Genomic DNA, 16,432 nt, shown 5'->3' on the forward strand with positions numbered 1-16,432 from the left:
CACAAAGACACACACGCACAACCTACTGTATAGACCCCTTAATATACACATCAGGCACACATTGACACACACACCAATCCAATATGCACATCACATGGTTGAGTCTTTAGGTTCTCATGTCGCGGTTGACACCATGCATCTAGACACACAAACACACACACACACACACGTTGCATAAAAACATTATATACACACACCTTTATGTGTGTACACATGACATGTAGACTTAACTTATACACGCCTTCATGTACAGATGACATACACACACACATACACATGCACATCAGATGACATACACGACATATACAAATATATCACATCCACACGTTTTTATATAGATCACATACGTACACAGATGTTTCATGTACTGGTACTTAGTCCTCCTCATCCTCACATTCCCGTAATACAGTCGGACCTGGCTGGCATAGACGTGTGTTAACCAGCCACACACACACACACACAGACACGCATTCCAGCACAGTTCTGCTGATTTATGAACATCTCAGTCCCATCTGTAACCTCTCAACTGTAATAAATACAATAGGCACCATTAACTTTTCAAAGGCTCACACTCTTTCTCTGGCATGCTAACAACATCCATCCATCCGTTAATGGAGCATAAATTAATTCAGCTCATCAAGAATGTTTATTAGAGTTCTGGGTAGTATTTAGTACCAGATGTTAATAAAGGTTTCTTCCATCCATTCATTTTTTTAAGATTGCTTGTCCTCAAAAGGTCGCGTTAGGGCATGGGTATGTAGGTATGGTTTATCTCAGATGGCCCCCTATGACTGTGAAACCATATCAATGTTTCATCATATTACATGTACACAACAAATTGATGGATAATTAGTTATGAAATCAGATGTCAAGGATAATAGTTGGTTCAGCTATTGTTCAAGTTACTGTAAAAATGGTTTTGATAACAAACAAAAAAAAAGCTATATCTCAATGTTATTATTTATTACATATGACGATTTGAAATTTTGGTGAAAATTTTAGTAGAATCACAGAAAGTGACACATATGATTTGCTTTTGTGGGGCACATAAAATGATGTGGTGGGCCAGATTTGGCCCCTGGCCTTTGAGTTTGGGTTACCACATCTACAAATGACGTGACCCTATTGTTCCAGTTACGTTAAAAAGGGGTTTGGCAACAAAAAATGCTTACTATTTTTATGTTACTACGTTATTATTTATCATTATGTTATAATTTATTACATATTGTTAAAAAACCTCGCATCTTCAAAACTATCACATTTCCAGCTGACTAAAAAAAAGAGCATATTTGTTGAGCCATTAAACAATGCATCGTCAGCAAGCCATTTTCAACACTGTAGTTGGTCAAGTAAATTGTAAGTATAACACATACATACAGTAACCAAATTGCAACACAGCAGGTTTTGGCTTGACGGCAGCGAAATGATGATTTTGAAATTTTGGTACAAATTTTTAGCAACAATTACAAAAGTTGATGCACCTGATTTGCTTTCGCCCGCCACATAAAAGGATGTGGTGGGCCGGATCTGCCCCCCGGGCCTTCAGTTTGACACCTGTGCATTAGGGTGAGTTGGAGTCTATCCTAGTTGACTTTTGGTGAGTGAAATGGGGTACCGGGCACATATCAACAAATAAGCATTCATACTCAAGAATCCACCACGCTACCAGTGGTCCTTTTTGAATAAGAACCTAATCAAATTGTTGTTCTAGTCGCATTGACCTGGAGCTTCTCCTTCTTTCTTCTTCATCTTTTTCTGACACCCGTCACGCACATGACATTCCAAAGAGTTCCTCCGCCATTTGCCGATTGATGTGGTTGGCGTGGGTCTGCAGGAAACACAACCGTCGGTTTAAACGCAAGCAGATGGGCCACTGTTTCCTCTTTCTCTTCTGATAGCGGACAGCTGCTCATACTCAAACACAACAGGAAGTGACTGAGGGCTCCTCGCAAACACAAAATTTCATCATCATCATCATCATTTTCCCATCTTTAACGACCAATGAACGTAACGGGGAGTACGTGCAAATTCCACACATGAAGGCCTAAGATTCAAACCCAGAACCTCTTGACTGTGAGGCAGATGTGCCGCGTCCTCATTAGGGTTTCAAGTGAGCTGGAGCCTATTCCAGCTGATTGTGGGAGAAAGGAAAGCAAAGGGGTACACTCTGCACCGTTTGCCAGTCAATGTCAGGGCCCATACTACGGTGGCCCTGAAGTGCAAAATACAACAGCAAATAACTAAACACAACCACAAGTTAAAAAAGCACAACAGCAAATAACTAAACACAACGGCAAGTTAAAAAAACACAACGCCATTAAGCTACCGGAAGAGATAGGTACTGGTCGGGGATGAGACTCATCGCTGATTGGACGCTTTGACCAGGAAATTATTGGCTTCTGGCGTGGTTTTCGAAATGAGCCTTATTGGTACTTCAAACGTAGCTGCTGCTATGAAATATTATTTTGACTCATACAGTATGTAACCCATTTGATTTTGCGGCTCTGCGTTACGTAACAACCGCGACGCTTCCTGGGGGGGTCGACCACATCAGGGTTCAAATCCACGCTGTCATTGTGTCATGTATTGGGAGACGAGAGGCCGGGCCGCTAACTCAGCGGCCAGCGGCCTCTTTGAAGGATTGGGGAGTTGGGTGTCTTAACATACATCTGCACCGCCTAGCTTGCATACATGAGTTGATAGTGGGTAGATATGCTCAGGATTCTAAATTGCCCTTAGGTGTGAATGCGTGCGCGAATGGTTGTTTGTTTCTATGTGCCCTGCGATTGGCTGGCAACCAATTCAGGGTGTACCCTGCCTCTCGCCCGAAGATTGCTTGGATAGGCTCCAGCATGCCCGCGACCCCAGTGAGGATAAGCGGAACGGAAGATGAATGAATGAATGTTTAGTTATTTGCTGTTCTGTTTTGCACTTCAGGCCCACCGTACCGTACGCTGAAAAAAGTATAAGAAAGCTGTCATTTGTTTAATAATTCAACAAAAAAAATCAAATTGTTGAAATATATTAGTTTCCTCGCTTCATGTGATCTAAATCTATTTTCTTTTCTGTTGTTTAAATATACAGCCGGGCACTGAACTGAGGCAGTTCCACGGTGCTGCTTGTATGAATAGTTTATGTAACTATAACGAATGTGAGGCTGAGCAAAGCATCTCAACTTTTGTGTTTATTTAATATTGACTTCAATAAAGACAACATGGCTGCTACTGCCCTCTCGTTGCAGGAGAAAGAAATCATCATGGCGGGGGGCCAGAATCTTCTCCTCGTTCTCATGGTGGCCGTCTGTTTCCATGGCAATGCTGCACAGAGGACAGGTGGGTGCCATTATGGAGATATGACCTCACTTCCTTCATTCCAGCATGTACAGGACATCGGCGCGCACACACACACAGACACACACACACACACACACACACACACACACACACATCTGGCACCTTAGTCATTCTCACGAATATCACCTATACTAACATCACAGTGTGTGTGTGTGTGTGTGTGTGTGTGTCTGTGTGTGTGCGTGTCCTGTGCTCTTTCACGCACTAATGCCTCACGTGCTTCCACAATTTACGTCGTGGTCCTCTTTCCTCAATGACTCAAGAGTGCGTTAAAAAAGTGGAAGATGTTATCATGGCAATGATCTGATTACGTGTATTCTTGGAAGCAAACCAAAAAAACAACAAGAAAATCCAAAAGCCTTTCAGTGAGTTGTGTCTTCTTCTTTCTTTTAACAACATTCAATCAACGTTTGGGAACTGAGGACACTAATTGTTGAAGCTTTGAAGCCTGTTCCCAATTAGCCTGTGGCATGTTCCGAACAGATGTTTGATGAGCATTCCTCAACTTTCTCAGTCTTTTTTGGCACCTGTCCCAACTTCATTGGAATTGGGGTTGTACTAAAAGATACGGAAAGTGATCTTGATCTTCTAACTGGGCGAACCCAGGATTTTGTCTGCCAAACAGGCAAAACAGCCATGCAATTCATTTCTTCTCGAATGCGCAAAATACTATAATAGGTGTCAATGCAAATACTGTAGATTAATTTAGCACACGCGATGTGGTTTATCAAACTTTAGATGCATTGCGGCGGCTGATTTTGTGTCTTTAAATATCGTGTCTGAAAGGCAGGTGCAAACCTGTAACACTGTGCATAACTATGACCATGGTGAGGAGGAGGCATAGGCAAAATGAGAGGCGACAGAGAGAAATCGTCTTTTCCGCACATATAAATGTTTTGTGAAATGCCAGAAGCAGAAATTATCAAGCCATATCATCTATTCAGCAATGGAATTTTGGAGTATCTTCTTTCTTCTTCATCTTCTTCTTCTTGCTATCGTATATCACCTATGACAAAACTCCTTTCACCTCTGCATTTCCTTGTATCTGGGTCATTTCACCGCATTGTGACAATTGGTGATGGGCTCTCCTTGAGTAGTTGTCTGGGTGTGCTTTCCGAATTACGCAATGTTACGCAAGATGTGCAGATACATGCTATTACCAAATTCTCGGGACAAGTTAACTAAAACAAATCATGGCTTTTATGCAGTTACTGGCTTCCCAAAAATGATCAGAATGATAGACTGCACTCATGAACAACTTGTTCCCCCCCCCCTCAGACAGGGAGTTTATATACCAGAATCGTAATCCCACACATTATTTAATTGTACAAACTGTGTGATTCAAAAGGGGTCATAACAAACATGCCCAATGACAGTGGAACATGCAATTTAGCACCGCTATTTGGGATCTTTGTAAATCTGGTCCATTGTCTCAGCGTGCAAATCTTCTTGGAGATTTCTCCAGGAGCTTAAAAGATTCCACATGAGCCCATGAAGACACAAAAGCTTAAAAAAGGTCAAGAAGTTCCAGGGCAACTGGACTCTTCATGTTTATTCGACTTTTACTCCAAAAGGCTTCAGTTCTTCAGTTCTTGTGACACCTCCCAGGGGACACACCCACCAGAGACATAAATGGGGAACTCCATGCCAAATATTTAGAAGCCTTTTGGATTAAAAGTGAAATGTCTTCAAAAACCAAGAAGACTCCAGTTTCCTCCATTCAGCTTTTACAGATTACCATGACCTGGATGACTGACAATCTACACAGACGCAAACACTTCACGTGAGCTGAAGGCCACACAGCTTGGATGTTCTTCACGCTTTTGCACTGCCAGTCACAGCAGATTTGTTTATGTCTTCTCATATGGAAAGCCGTTTGAGTGTTTATTCAGTTTCCTTGCTATCCATCTTAAGAACACACCTTGTGGACCTTAAACTGGATATCAACAATATGTAATAATTGCTTAAACTTGCATTGCTTCTACATGTCACCTGCGCTAGCAAAGCACTTGCTCTTGACTCGCACATCTTCCGAAACCGCCGCTTTATCATGTAACCCTTAGTGACCTGCGCCCCCATCATTGTCAGTGTGCACTCAAGAAGCCGTGGCCGACCTGGTCTTCATGGTGGACGGGTCGTGGAGCATCGGCGCAGAGAATTTCAAGCAGATCCGCCAGTTTTTGTCCACACTGGTCAACAGCTTTGACATAGGCCCTGACCGGGTCCGTATCGCTCTGCTCCAGTACAGCAACACACCGAGAACAGAGTTCCTGCTCAACACCTTCCAGAAGAAGGCCGACATCCTCCGGTACATCAGCACGCTGCCCTACATGGGTGGCGGCACCCACACGGGTCAAGGCCTAGACTTCATGTTGAGTAATCATTTTGTGGAAGAGGCCGGGAGCAGGGCGAGCCAGAATGTGCCCCAGATCGCTGTGGTTATCACGGACGGAAAATCGCAAGATAACGTGGATTCTCAAGCTCTGGAGCTCAAGAGGAAAGGAATCATCTTGTATGCTATCGGGATTAAAGACGCGGACGTAGATCAGCTAAGGGATATCGCCAATGAACCGCACAGTCAGCACGTCTACAGCGTGTCTGACTTTGCCGCACTCCAGGGAATTTCTCAGAGCATCGCACAAACCTTGTGCACAACGGTGGAGGAAGTCAAACGACAACTTCTACAGTTGTCTCAAGGTAACATGCGTCTCGCCACATACCTCGCGGTGGCAATGAGACCCAAAACATGGCATCGCTGCATCCCAGACACAAACGTTGGGTGGTCTGCTTAACATTGGTGTCTTCTCCAGAGTAAATTCTACCTACAGTTGCTAACTTTGTTATATATTATTAAAGACACTATAAAGTGAATTCAGAGACCTAATTCTGAATACTTTACATGTTTGAATATAATTGCTAGAAACGTGCAAAGACTGCTAGACTGTGTGGAGTTTGCATGCTCTCCCCGTGCCTGCGTGGGTTTTCTCAGAGTACTCCAGTTTCCTCCCACATACCAAAAACATGCAGGGTAGGTTAATTGAAAACTCTAAATTTCCTGTACGTGTGAATGTTGTGCAAATGGTTGTTTGTTTATACAGTATGTGCCCTGCGATTGGCTGTGGATGTGGTTTAAACGGGCCCACTGACTCACTTAGACATCCAGCATGAGTCGCCCCCGCTCCAGTATAACTTGAGTGCTGCCCGATGATAGCTGGGATAGGCTCAGGCACCCCCCCCCCACCCCGCACCCCCCACGACCCTAGTGAGGAGAAGCGGCTCAGAAAATGGATGGATGGATGCCTTTATTCGCAAAAGCGGTATTCTGGTGCAATTGCAGTTAGCTAGCTAGCTATAACTACACTTCGAAAATGCAAATTCCCTTTGGATAGTCCCCTGGTGTGGCAACTTTAGAGTGCCTCGTTGTCAGCTATCAGTCTGTGCACAGCGAGAGGGGGAAAGTTAATAGTCCGACATTACGGCCAGCTTGTGGAACACGGTTTTGGGCTGGCGTGGCCACTTTAGAGTGCCTCGTTCTTGCAGTGTGGTAAAGCACTGTGACAACCGATTGGGCTATATTCCAGTCACTAGAGACTTTCAACAGATATATTTTCGTGGCTCAAACATATAGTTTTCTGTAGGCATAAGAAAGATGCTAAATAAAATAGCATACATTTTTCCAGGTTGTAGCAGTGGTATTTATGCGGTACGTGATTTCAGCTTCAGATTTCTGACTGCAGAGAGAATGGCTTGATAAATTTACAATTTTGAAGCCTCATTTTATATACTTGGTGATTTTTTTTTACCATTCAAATTTGGCAGGGGTGTTAACAACATTCCTCTCTGTGGTGTGTCAAATTTACAATTCATTTATTTTCAGTTTGGAGAGACTTTAAGTGTTGTCTTGGTCTCATGACATCAAAATGTGAACAGCCAAATGAAGAGGACTGTTTTGAAATACCATTTCTAAATGATGCAGGAAATGCTTTGCTTTGTTCATCAAAAACGTCTCATGAATTTTGCCCTATAGCTCCACTGTGAAACGACAGCGAGTTGTGCAAAAACTAACCCTAACCACATTGAACAGATTGACATGGGCATTCAAAACTTTAGAGACGATAAACTTAAGTTCACCTGTAAATGTTACAGTGCATTTTAGGTTAATCCTCAAATTTCACCTGAAAGTCAAATATTCCTAGCTTTTTGTGAGTAGTGTATTCCTTAGAATGAAATATGGAAAAATGCAAAGCAGCCCTTCTATTGTATAAAAAAAAAAAAAAAAAATAAAAAAACTTGGGCAATTTCAGATTCTGAAACGATTGTTCTTTGTCGTACACCCCATCAAAGCTGTATAAAATGAGCTTGAAGGATGACAGTAAATGCATTAAATGCAGTGCTGGCTAGTGAAGGAACTATGCTCCATTTGTTGTGGGACTGTAATAAAATCAAAGGAATTTAGTTGGGAAAAACAAGCAAGTAATGAAAGGTACAACTACAGTCATTCTACTCCCACCACAAACCAGTATACTGGGAGATCTGCATAACTTCCGTGTTTCTTCAAAGAGTAAAAATAATCATTCATCATCTTCAATCAATCATGAAAAACTGGATTTCTGTAAAGCTACCAACTCAGAGAGAACGGCTCATCGAAGCAATGTAAATGATTCAGTTGGAGAAGATTGCCTTTTGTCAAACTTTTATGACAGTGCTTCAAAGAATGTTACCTGTGCACAATAAGTGCATGTTTGTTTCTGTATTCTGTGTATGGAATATTTGAAATTTCATTGCGGCCAGGAGGACCGATCATGTCCTCCAATTCTGGAATTATTCTATTATGTTCCCTGTGATTGGCTGCCGACCAGTTCAGGGTGTACCGCGCGTAGGCTCCAGCTCACACTCGACCCTAATTATGATAAATATTATAGAAAATGGATGGATGAAAAAAAAGATGCTAACTTTGTTCTCTCCTTTCCCAGAATGTGCCAAAGCCTCAGTGGCTGATGTAGTCTTCCTGGTGGATGGATCTTCTAGCATTGGTATTGCCAACTTCCAGGAGGTCCGAGGGTTTCTCCGAACCGTGGTGGCCGGTTTTGACATTGGTCCCGACAAGGTCCGCGTAGGTTTGGCGCAATACAGTGACGAAACCTTTCAAGAGTTCCTGTTGAAAGATCACATGGACAAGAAGTCTCTACTGGCAGAACTGGACAAGTTCCCCTATCGGACGGGGGGCACGGAGACGGGCAAGGCCATGGACTTTGTGCGGACGCAGTTTTTCACGAAAAGCGCCGGTAGCCGAGCGAACCAGAGAGTGCCCCAGATCGCTGTGGTCATCACGGATGGAGACTCAACTGACGACGTGGTGGCTGCCGCTCAGCGCCTCAGACAACACGGGGTCATCGTCTTCGCGATCGGAGTTGGACAAGCCAACATGGTCGAGCTGGAGGCCATCGCCAACAGACCATCTGATCACTTCCGCTTCTTCATTGACAGCTTCCAAGCTCTTCAGAGGCTGAGCGAGAGTCTACTGCAAACTGTGTGCACCTCCATGGACAACCAGAGGCAAGGTGAGTCATGGAAGTAGATTTAGGGACTCCTCGGTTTAGGTTTCCAGGTTACAAACTGAACGCAGGGAAATAGTTTGATAGGTGCCATCAGAATACTTCTTAGGAAAGGCGTTTGAGCATATAAGTATCCTTAATACAGAGCTTAACGTCCATCTACTAGTACGCTCTCTGTCCTAACTCATAGGACAATTCAGTGTACTGGTAGACTGATTGGTGTGCACTAGTAGAGGGACTGTATTTTACTAGTTACATTTTTTTCCCTGACTGCCTTCCACTTCTTTATGACATTTCAGCACACTAGTTAGGGATGGAAATTTACAAGAATTTAACATTATCTGCTTATCAATCTGTTTTCTTATCGATTCTCTTATGAGTTCTCATTGGGTGAGTCAATGAAATAATACAAATTATATATGATATAATCTATTTCATTATATGATAATACACAAGATGTGTCTACATAGCATAGTGCTGTGCGATATGGACAAAATTGATATCCTGATATACTCTAGATAATTTTGTATCACGATAACGATATATATCCCAATGTTGGATTTTTCTTTAAAATCTCATGAAATTAAAATAATGCTCGAAAGGCTTATGCATAGATCAGACTACAGGATTTTCGCCACGATATTGGCCCGATTAGCTATCGTAGCCGATTTCCTAGATTGGGCCCGACATATTTTGCCGGGAACAACAAAATTTCAACAATTTGGCCCTATGATAGCCCTATTGCGGCAAAAAGAAAAGTCTAGCATGTTTGTTTTTTTGGGATATCTTCCATGTAGTGTGACATATCAACAACAACTCTTCGAGAGCGCACCTCGACGTCAACCAACAGGATTGAGTATTGTGACCGGCCCATCGCCTCCCATGCTTGCCGTTGTCAACATACTTGCACGCCATTGTCAATACTTATTCACGCGCACAAATCAATGTGCATTCGACAGAACGCCAGCATGTTTACGTACAACTGTTAGTGGTAGCACTAGCTTGCTAGGCTATATAACGTTTTGTTGCCTGCTTGCGAGTGGTATCATATTAAAAGTACGTGAACATACCTCAAGCAGTCCTTGAATGAACGTTCCCTCCCTAGCACCAGCGATGACCACCACACGTTTTTCCTCATTTTGTTCTTTTTTCACCCGACGCAGTACATTGCCACATTGGCAACATCGTTGTTGTTGTCGCCATGGTAAAGTGTATCCGGTCGCGTTGACCGTCACGTTTTCTGGTTACGCCTCTCCAACAATTTTTTATTGGACAAGATCAAGCCCCGTGATCGTAAAAGACGGGATGGGGTGGTACCGGAATCCGCCGTGTAGTGTTGCCACTGTTTGACCGAGATAAGGAAAGATTTCATCTCAGTAGTCTGACATAGTGCAATCGGGAAAGACCAAATTTGTCTTGTAGTCTGCTCCAGGCGTTAATGCCTAGATCAAACTACAGGATTTTAGCCCCGATATTTGCCCGATTAACTATCGCAGCCGATTTCCCAGATCGGGCCCGGCGTATTTTGTTGGGAACGCCAAAACTTCTTGTCGTGTGACATAATCCACGACCAACGATTTGGCCCTACAATAAACTTACGACACCAAAATTAAAAGTCTAGCATGTTTGATTTTTGGGATATCTTCCATGTAGTGTGACATATCAACGACAATTCGGAGAATGTCACACTACATGGAAGATATCCCAAAAATCAAACATGCAACCCTATTGGTCGACGTGCACCTTGACGTCGACCAATAGGGTTCCGTATTATGATTGGCACATTGCCTCCCGTGCATGCCATTGTCAACATTTGTTCACCCGCACAACAAATGTTTATCGAAGCTTTAGAGCAGTGATTCTCAACCAATGTGCCGTGAGCGCTCTTCAGGTGTGCTGTGGGAAATAAAAAAATTTACCCAATTGCTCAAAAAAAAAAATTATTTACAAGAAATAATGTATCTTTGTTCATCTATTTATGCCAGTGAGCCATAGTGACAGACAGAACAAATAAATACAGTAGTACAAACAGTAATTAATGTATCATTTTTGTTTGTTGGTGCGCCGTGAGATTTTTCAATTGTAAAATATGTGCCTTGGCTCCATAAAGGTTGGAAATCACTGTTTTAGAGCATGACTTGACAGAATGTTTACTTACAACCACTAGCTTGCTAGGCTGCATAACATTTTGTCGCATGCTTGTGAGCTGTATTGTATTAAATGTACGTGAACATATCTCAAGCAATCCTTGAATGAACGTCCTCTCCCTAACACCAGTGACGACCACCACACATTTTTCTTCAATTTGTCACCCCCCCACACACACTACTTTGGCATGGCGCTTTGTTGATGTCATTGCCATGGTAACAAGTTTATCTGGAAGCGTTGACCGGTGACACGTTTTCTGGTTCCACCTCTCCGACAAAGTGTGCTAGTACAATATCGAGGATATGGAATAAATGGTAAAACGGCTTCCATATACGTGGGGCACAAGAAGTTTTTCATTTGATTTTTATGACCTACAAGTGTTTTTCATACAACTATTTATTGTAATTATGACCCGCTGACCTTCTAGACTTTGAATTGATGATGAGGACCCGATGTACAGCTCAAATGAACAATTCATGTTGTGCGACGGTTACGCAACATAGTCTCGTTCCAGCCCACAACAATGTAGACCAAAACAAGATGTGTGACGCCGGCCAAAACACACAAGACAAACAATTCTGTGGAAGAGCAGAATTTACTGCAATGCATGTTTGCTGTGGGAAGTTTCCACAGAAATGAATCCCCAGTCAGTTATTAAAAGTCTGGAAGTAACAAGTCGTTAGATCTGCTTTTGGCAGGCAGGGATAATTACTTTCAGCTCCTGGATGCCTCTTAAGAGCAATAAACATGGGAGGTTAAAATTCGGTCCTGTTCTCCCCCTAGAAATCCCCATTGTAGCCTGAACTAGTCTGCAGTTCAGCTTTGCGTGGCCAAAACTAACATGGGCCAGAATATTAGCGGAATTGCTAACATCCTAAGCATTAGCTCACACTTCCAGACAGAGACGATTTTGAGTTGACTTCACCTTTCAAATCTTGTTGTCTCTTCTTGTAATTGTATGACTATTACTGTAGCATAGTTAGACTGCTTACCAGATAACTATTAACTCTTTATTGCTCAGTGACTGTTTTTTGTCAATGTCTTTATGTCTCAAAAGTGTTCTCTGTCAATTGACTGTCTGTTGTCGTACTAGAGCGGCTCCAACTACCGGAGACAAATTCCTTGTGTGTTTTTTGGACATACTTGGCAAATAAAGATGATTCTGATTCTGATTCTGATATACCAACATGCAGCATCAGTTTAGCAACTTTAGCAGATTGAATGTACTGTAAAGTTATCTATCGACCTACCTACCTACCTACATACCTACCTAGCTAACTTTTCAACTCAAAATTAGGACTTGCATGTATACTGTAGAAACCAATTTTAAAAAAAATGCTTAAAAATCTATCTTGTTTTTCAGCTTTGTCTGAAAGGTTTTCGGACATATTTTTCCTGGTGGACAGCGGCGTGAATCAAACCGCGTTCCAGCAAGTCCGCACCCTCCTGCTCCGACTGGCCAACCAACTCAAATTCGGAATCTCGGCACATCGCCTCGGCCTGGCACAGTACGGTCAAGACACCAAGGTGGCGTTCAACTTGAATACTCACCAGACCAAAGACAAGATCATCGCCGCCATACGCCGCTTCTCCAAGGATACACTGCAGCCCAATGAGCCGCGCAACCTGGGTGCAGCCATGGAGTACGCCGGCTCGCACTTCTTCACCAGCCAAGCGGGAAGCCGGGCTGACCAAGGCGTCCGACAGTTCCTGGTTGTTCTCAGTGGGAAAGATTCCGACGACAAAGTCTACAAGCAGTCCCGCTTACTCAAGTCACAGGGCGTGAACGTGGTGGGTCTGAGCCTCGGCGCGTCCATGACGCAGATGCGGGTCGTAGCCTCGAGTGCTTCCAATGTCTACCAGTCCACCGCCAATGTCCTTCCTTCTTTGAAGACAGCCTTTGAAGACCAGGAGCTGAAGGTCAATCTTACTGGTGGTAAGAGGAAGTCTTCTTTTGTCCTTTGAGTTCTGGGAGTTTGAGCATCAAAGTTGTTGAGATGATGCAGAAAAAAGATCTAGCGCTTTCCGGTGGAGGATAAATGGTAAATGGGTTTTCATTCATACAGTTGTACCTGACTTACAATTGCCCCAGTTTATGAGCTTTTCAAATAATAAAATAAAAAGATAAAGTGAAAAAATAATAATAAAATAAATCAACTGTATACATTGTGTATTTAAACAATCTACATAACCTTTTTTTTCCCTCCCCAAAAGTCTGCTAGCTTAATGCTAACATATAGTGTGAAACGCAATAGACTGGATAACGAAGCTAACATTGATGCTGCAGTAGTTACTATATACTGTAAATGGTGCATGACACATACAGACAGAGCATATAACAATACTGACAGGCATATACCTGTATCCTCCACGCTCTGTAAGAAACGATTAATCGTACTGCTGTTCAAAATTTTTAATTATGAACTGAACAACTTCATTTTTGGAATGCTGAACTAAACTTTGAACTAGTTCGCGTAGAAATTTTACTTTCCCAACACTGCCAGAAGGAGCAGCACAATGTACATTGAATGAACACATTAAATATGATAACAATGTGTTTAGTTATTTACATTCTATTAATTGTTACTACTGTATGTTTTTATACAGTACAATACTGTGTCGAGTGTCACCTTCTGATGACGTAGCATAGGAACAACTCAGGGATTAAGTATTTTGGTCAAATACACTTCGGCATCGCCACAACCTTTGGTTTGAGAGATGACCACTCTACCACATGAGCCATGCAGAGGTTGCTTCTCAAATTCCTGAAACTGAATTCCAGGGAGCCTCAGACTGAGGCCTTTGCTGGTGGGGTTAACTTCATGTCACATCGAGTTGTGAGACAGAGAAAAAGAATTTTGTTGAAGGTTGAAAGAAAACTAAGAATTATTTTTGTCTGTGGCTTAACCCTTAGATCGGGTGTGTCAAACTAATATTTGTTACGGGCCACATTGTAACACACCTGCTCCCCATTCACACATGAGACCTTGTAACACTAATAAGTCATGTGACACTGGAGAGAGGAAATGGCTTATTGGCGTTAATTTGAACAGTTTCACTTAGGGGTTTACTCACTTTTGTTGCCAGCTGTCTATGCTACATTAACAGCTGTGTGATGCGTTGCGGTATTTTGAGGGGACAGTAAGGACTTATTTATACAAGCTGTACATGACTACTTTATATTGTAGCAAAGTGAAATTTATTCAGTGTTGTCCCATGAAAAGATATAATAAAATATTTACAAAAATGTAAGCATTGTACATTACTCAATTTTGTGAGATACTGTACTGTATGTTTAGAAGGGAATTTGTGAAAAAAATTCTTGTAATATCTGTTAAAATTGAAGAACAATTTTCAAATTTGGTACAGATGTTTTACCAGAAATTAAAACAAATCCATTTAGCAAGAAATAATAAGAAATATAATCAAGAAATCGTCTTTACACTGTTTGCTTTAGGGCCATCGACAATGATGTGGTGGGTCAGATTGGGCCCCCGGCCTTGAGTTTGACCCCTGCGCCTTAGTTGAACTTGAACTGTAACAAATTCCACTTTCATTACATTAAAACATTCAGCTCACTTAGAGAATTCATCTTTTTTGTTGCTTTTTCCACAGAATGCAAAGGAGCCAAACTGGCAGACATCGTTTTTGTCATCGATGAGTCCGGAAGCATCGGAACTCCAAACTTCCAGCTGGTACGCACGTTCCTGCACTCGGTCGTTAGCGGCCTGCACGTGGCTCCGTCCAAGGTGCGAGTGGGCATCGTGATGTACAGTGACAAAGCGAAAGCACAGGTCTACCTCAACACCTTCAACGACAAGAGCGAGTTGCTTAGTTTTATCAAAATAATGCCATACCATGGCGGCGGCACTAATACAGGAGTCGCCCTCAATTTCACACGGGACCACGTGTTCACCAAAGAAAGAGGCAGCAGGAAGGACAAGGGCGTCCAGCAGGTGGCGGTAGTGATCACCGACGGGAAATCCCAAGATGACGTGAGCAACGCTGCGGTGGCCCTCCGTCGGGCGGGCGTCACCATCTACACGGTGGGCGTCAAAAACGCCAACCATGCTCAGTTGGTGAAAATGGCGTCCCACCCCCCCAGCAAGCACATTTTCACCGTGGACAGTTTTGGCAAACTACAGGGGCTGGAGCAGAAGCTGCAGAACATTGTTTGCCACAACATCCTGCGACAAGCGGTCAGCGTTAATATGAGAAGAAGTAGCATCAAGGAAGGTTTGCATCGTCGCATTTGGTTAATGAAACACATTAACACTTAGAATCACTGCCTAAGTACAGGTCAGTTGTATTTAAGTTTTAAGTTCAATACATTTACATTTAATCAGCAAAGCAAAAGAACTGTTCATTTTAAAACAAATTTTTCACTTTGAGAATCACTGCACTATATAGCCCGATATAAAAAAAAAAAAAGCTACGAAGTGATAAGTAAGAAATAGTTGTGAAAACAGCTAGAATCAAAACAATTCTACCAAATGCAATCTATTCTAATTTATTCTATTCTGTTCTAGGCTGCTTGCAAACTGATGAGGCAGACATCTTCTTCTTAATCGACCACTCTGGAAGCATCTACCCCACCGACTTTTACGACATGAAGAAGTTCATCATCGAGTTCATCAGTACCTTCCGCATCGGGCCTCAGCACGTCCGGTTGGGCGTCGCCAAGTACGCAGATGCACCCAACTTGGAATTTGATCTGACGGCCTACGCGGACGCCGGAAGCCTGGAGAAGGCGGTGGAGGCCATCGTGCAGGTGGGGGGTGGGACGGAAACTGGAAGAGCACTGGAGTTCATGAGCCCACAGTTTGATCGGGCCGTCGCCACTCGAGGTGAGAAGGTGCCGGAATATCTGGTGGTCATCACGGATGGGAAATCCTCGGATGAGGTCAAGGTGCCTGCAGAGAAGCTACGAGCAAAGGGTGTCACCATCTACGCAATCGGAGTGAAGAACGCCGACATGGATGAACTTCAGGAGATTTCCGGTGACCCTAAGAAGACGTTCTTTGTCAATAATTTCGATGCTCTGAACCCCATCAAGGATGACATCATCACTGACATCTGCACCACAGATGGTGAGACCAAAATTTTTCCAGCCACCAGAACATTAAATGTTTTTCTTTGTAAAGTACAACCACATGTCGAAACATCCATTCACACTCCAGAAGTCTAAGTTGTACCCTGCCTCTTGCCCAGAGTCAGATGGGATAGGCTCCAGCTGACCCACTATAGAAACCCCTATAGCGTTATAGGAAATGGATAGATGGGTACATATTCCCCAGTAAGAAACAGATGCGGGGGTCCACATTTTGCAAATTTTGTTGAGGGCAGTGGAGAATTTTGGCATGTGCGATATGTGCC

General features: G+C 43.0%; 1 protein-coding gene across 4 annotated transcripts in view; it reads left to right on the forward strand.

Annotated features, from left to right (window-relative positions):
- col6a4a (collagen, type VI, alpha 4a) overlaps positions 1–16,432 on the forward strand; it is a 41,497-nt gene that overhangs the window by 8,522 nt on the left and 16,543 nt on the right. For 2 of the 4 annotated variants that reach the window (XM_061775435.1, XM_061775434.1), the window contains exons 2-7: positions 3,242–3,332; positions 5,442–6,050; positions 8,327–8,914; positions 12,420–12,992; positions 14,672–15,292; positions 15,586–16,146. In XM_061775435.1, the coding sequence (XP_061631419.1) occupies positions 3,257–3,332; positions 5,442–6,050; positions 8,327–8,914; positions 12,420–12,992; positions 14,672–15,292; positions 15,586–16,146 (3,028 nt within the window). In that variant the 5' untranslated portion in view covers positions 3,242–3,256. The remainder of the gene's footprint in view (positions 1–3,241; positions 3,333–5,441; positions 6,051–8,326; positions 8,915–12,419; positions 12,993–14,671; positions 15,293–15,585; positions 16,147–16,432) is intronic. The other 2 variants (XM_061775438.1, XM_061775437.1) reach the window with 1 other exon arrangement.

The sequence above is a fragment of the Phyllopteryx taeniolatus genome, chromosome 6 (genome assembly GCF_024500385.1).
Source record: "Phyllopteryx taeniolatus isolate TA_2022b chromosome 6, UOR_Ptae_1.2, whole genome shotgun sequence".
Taxonomy (NCBI): domain Eukaryota; kingdom Metazoa; phylum Chordata; class Actinopteri; order Syngnathiformes; family Syngnathidae; genus Phyllopteryx; species Phyllopteryx taeniolatus.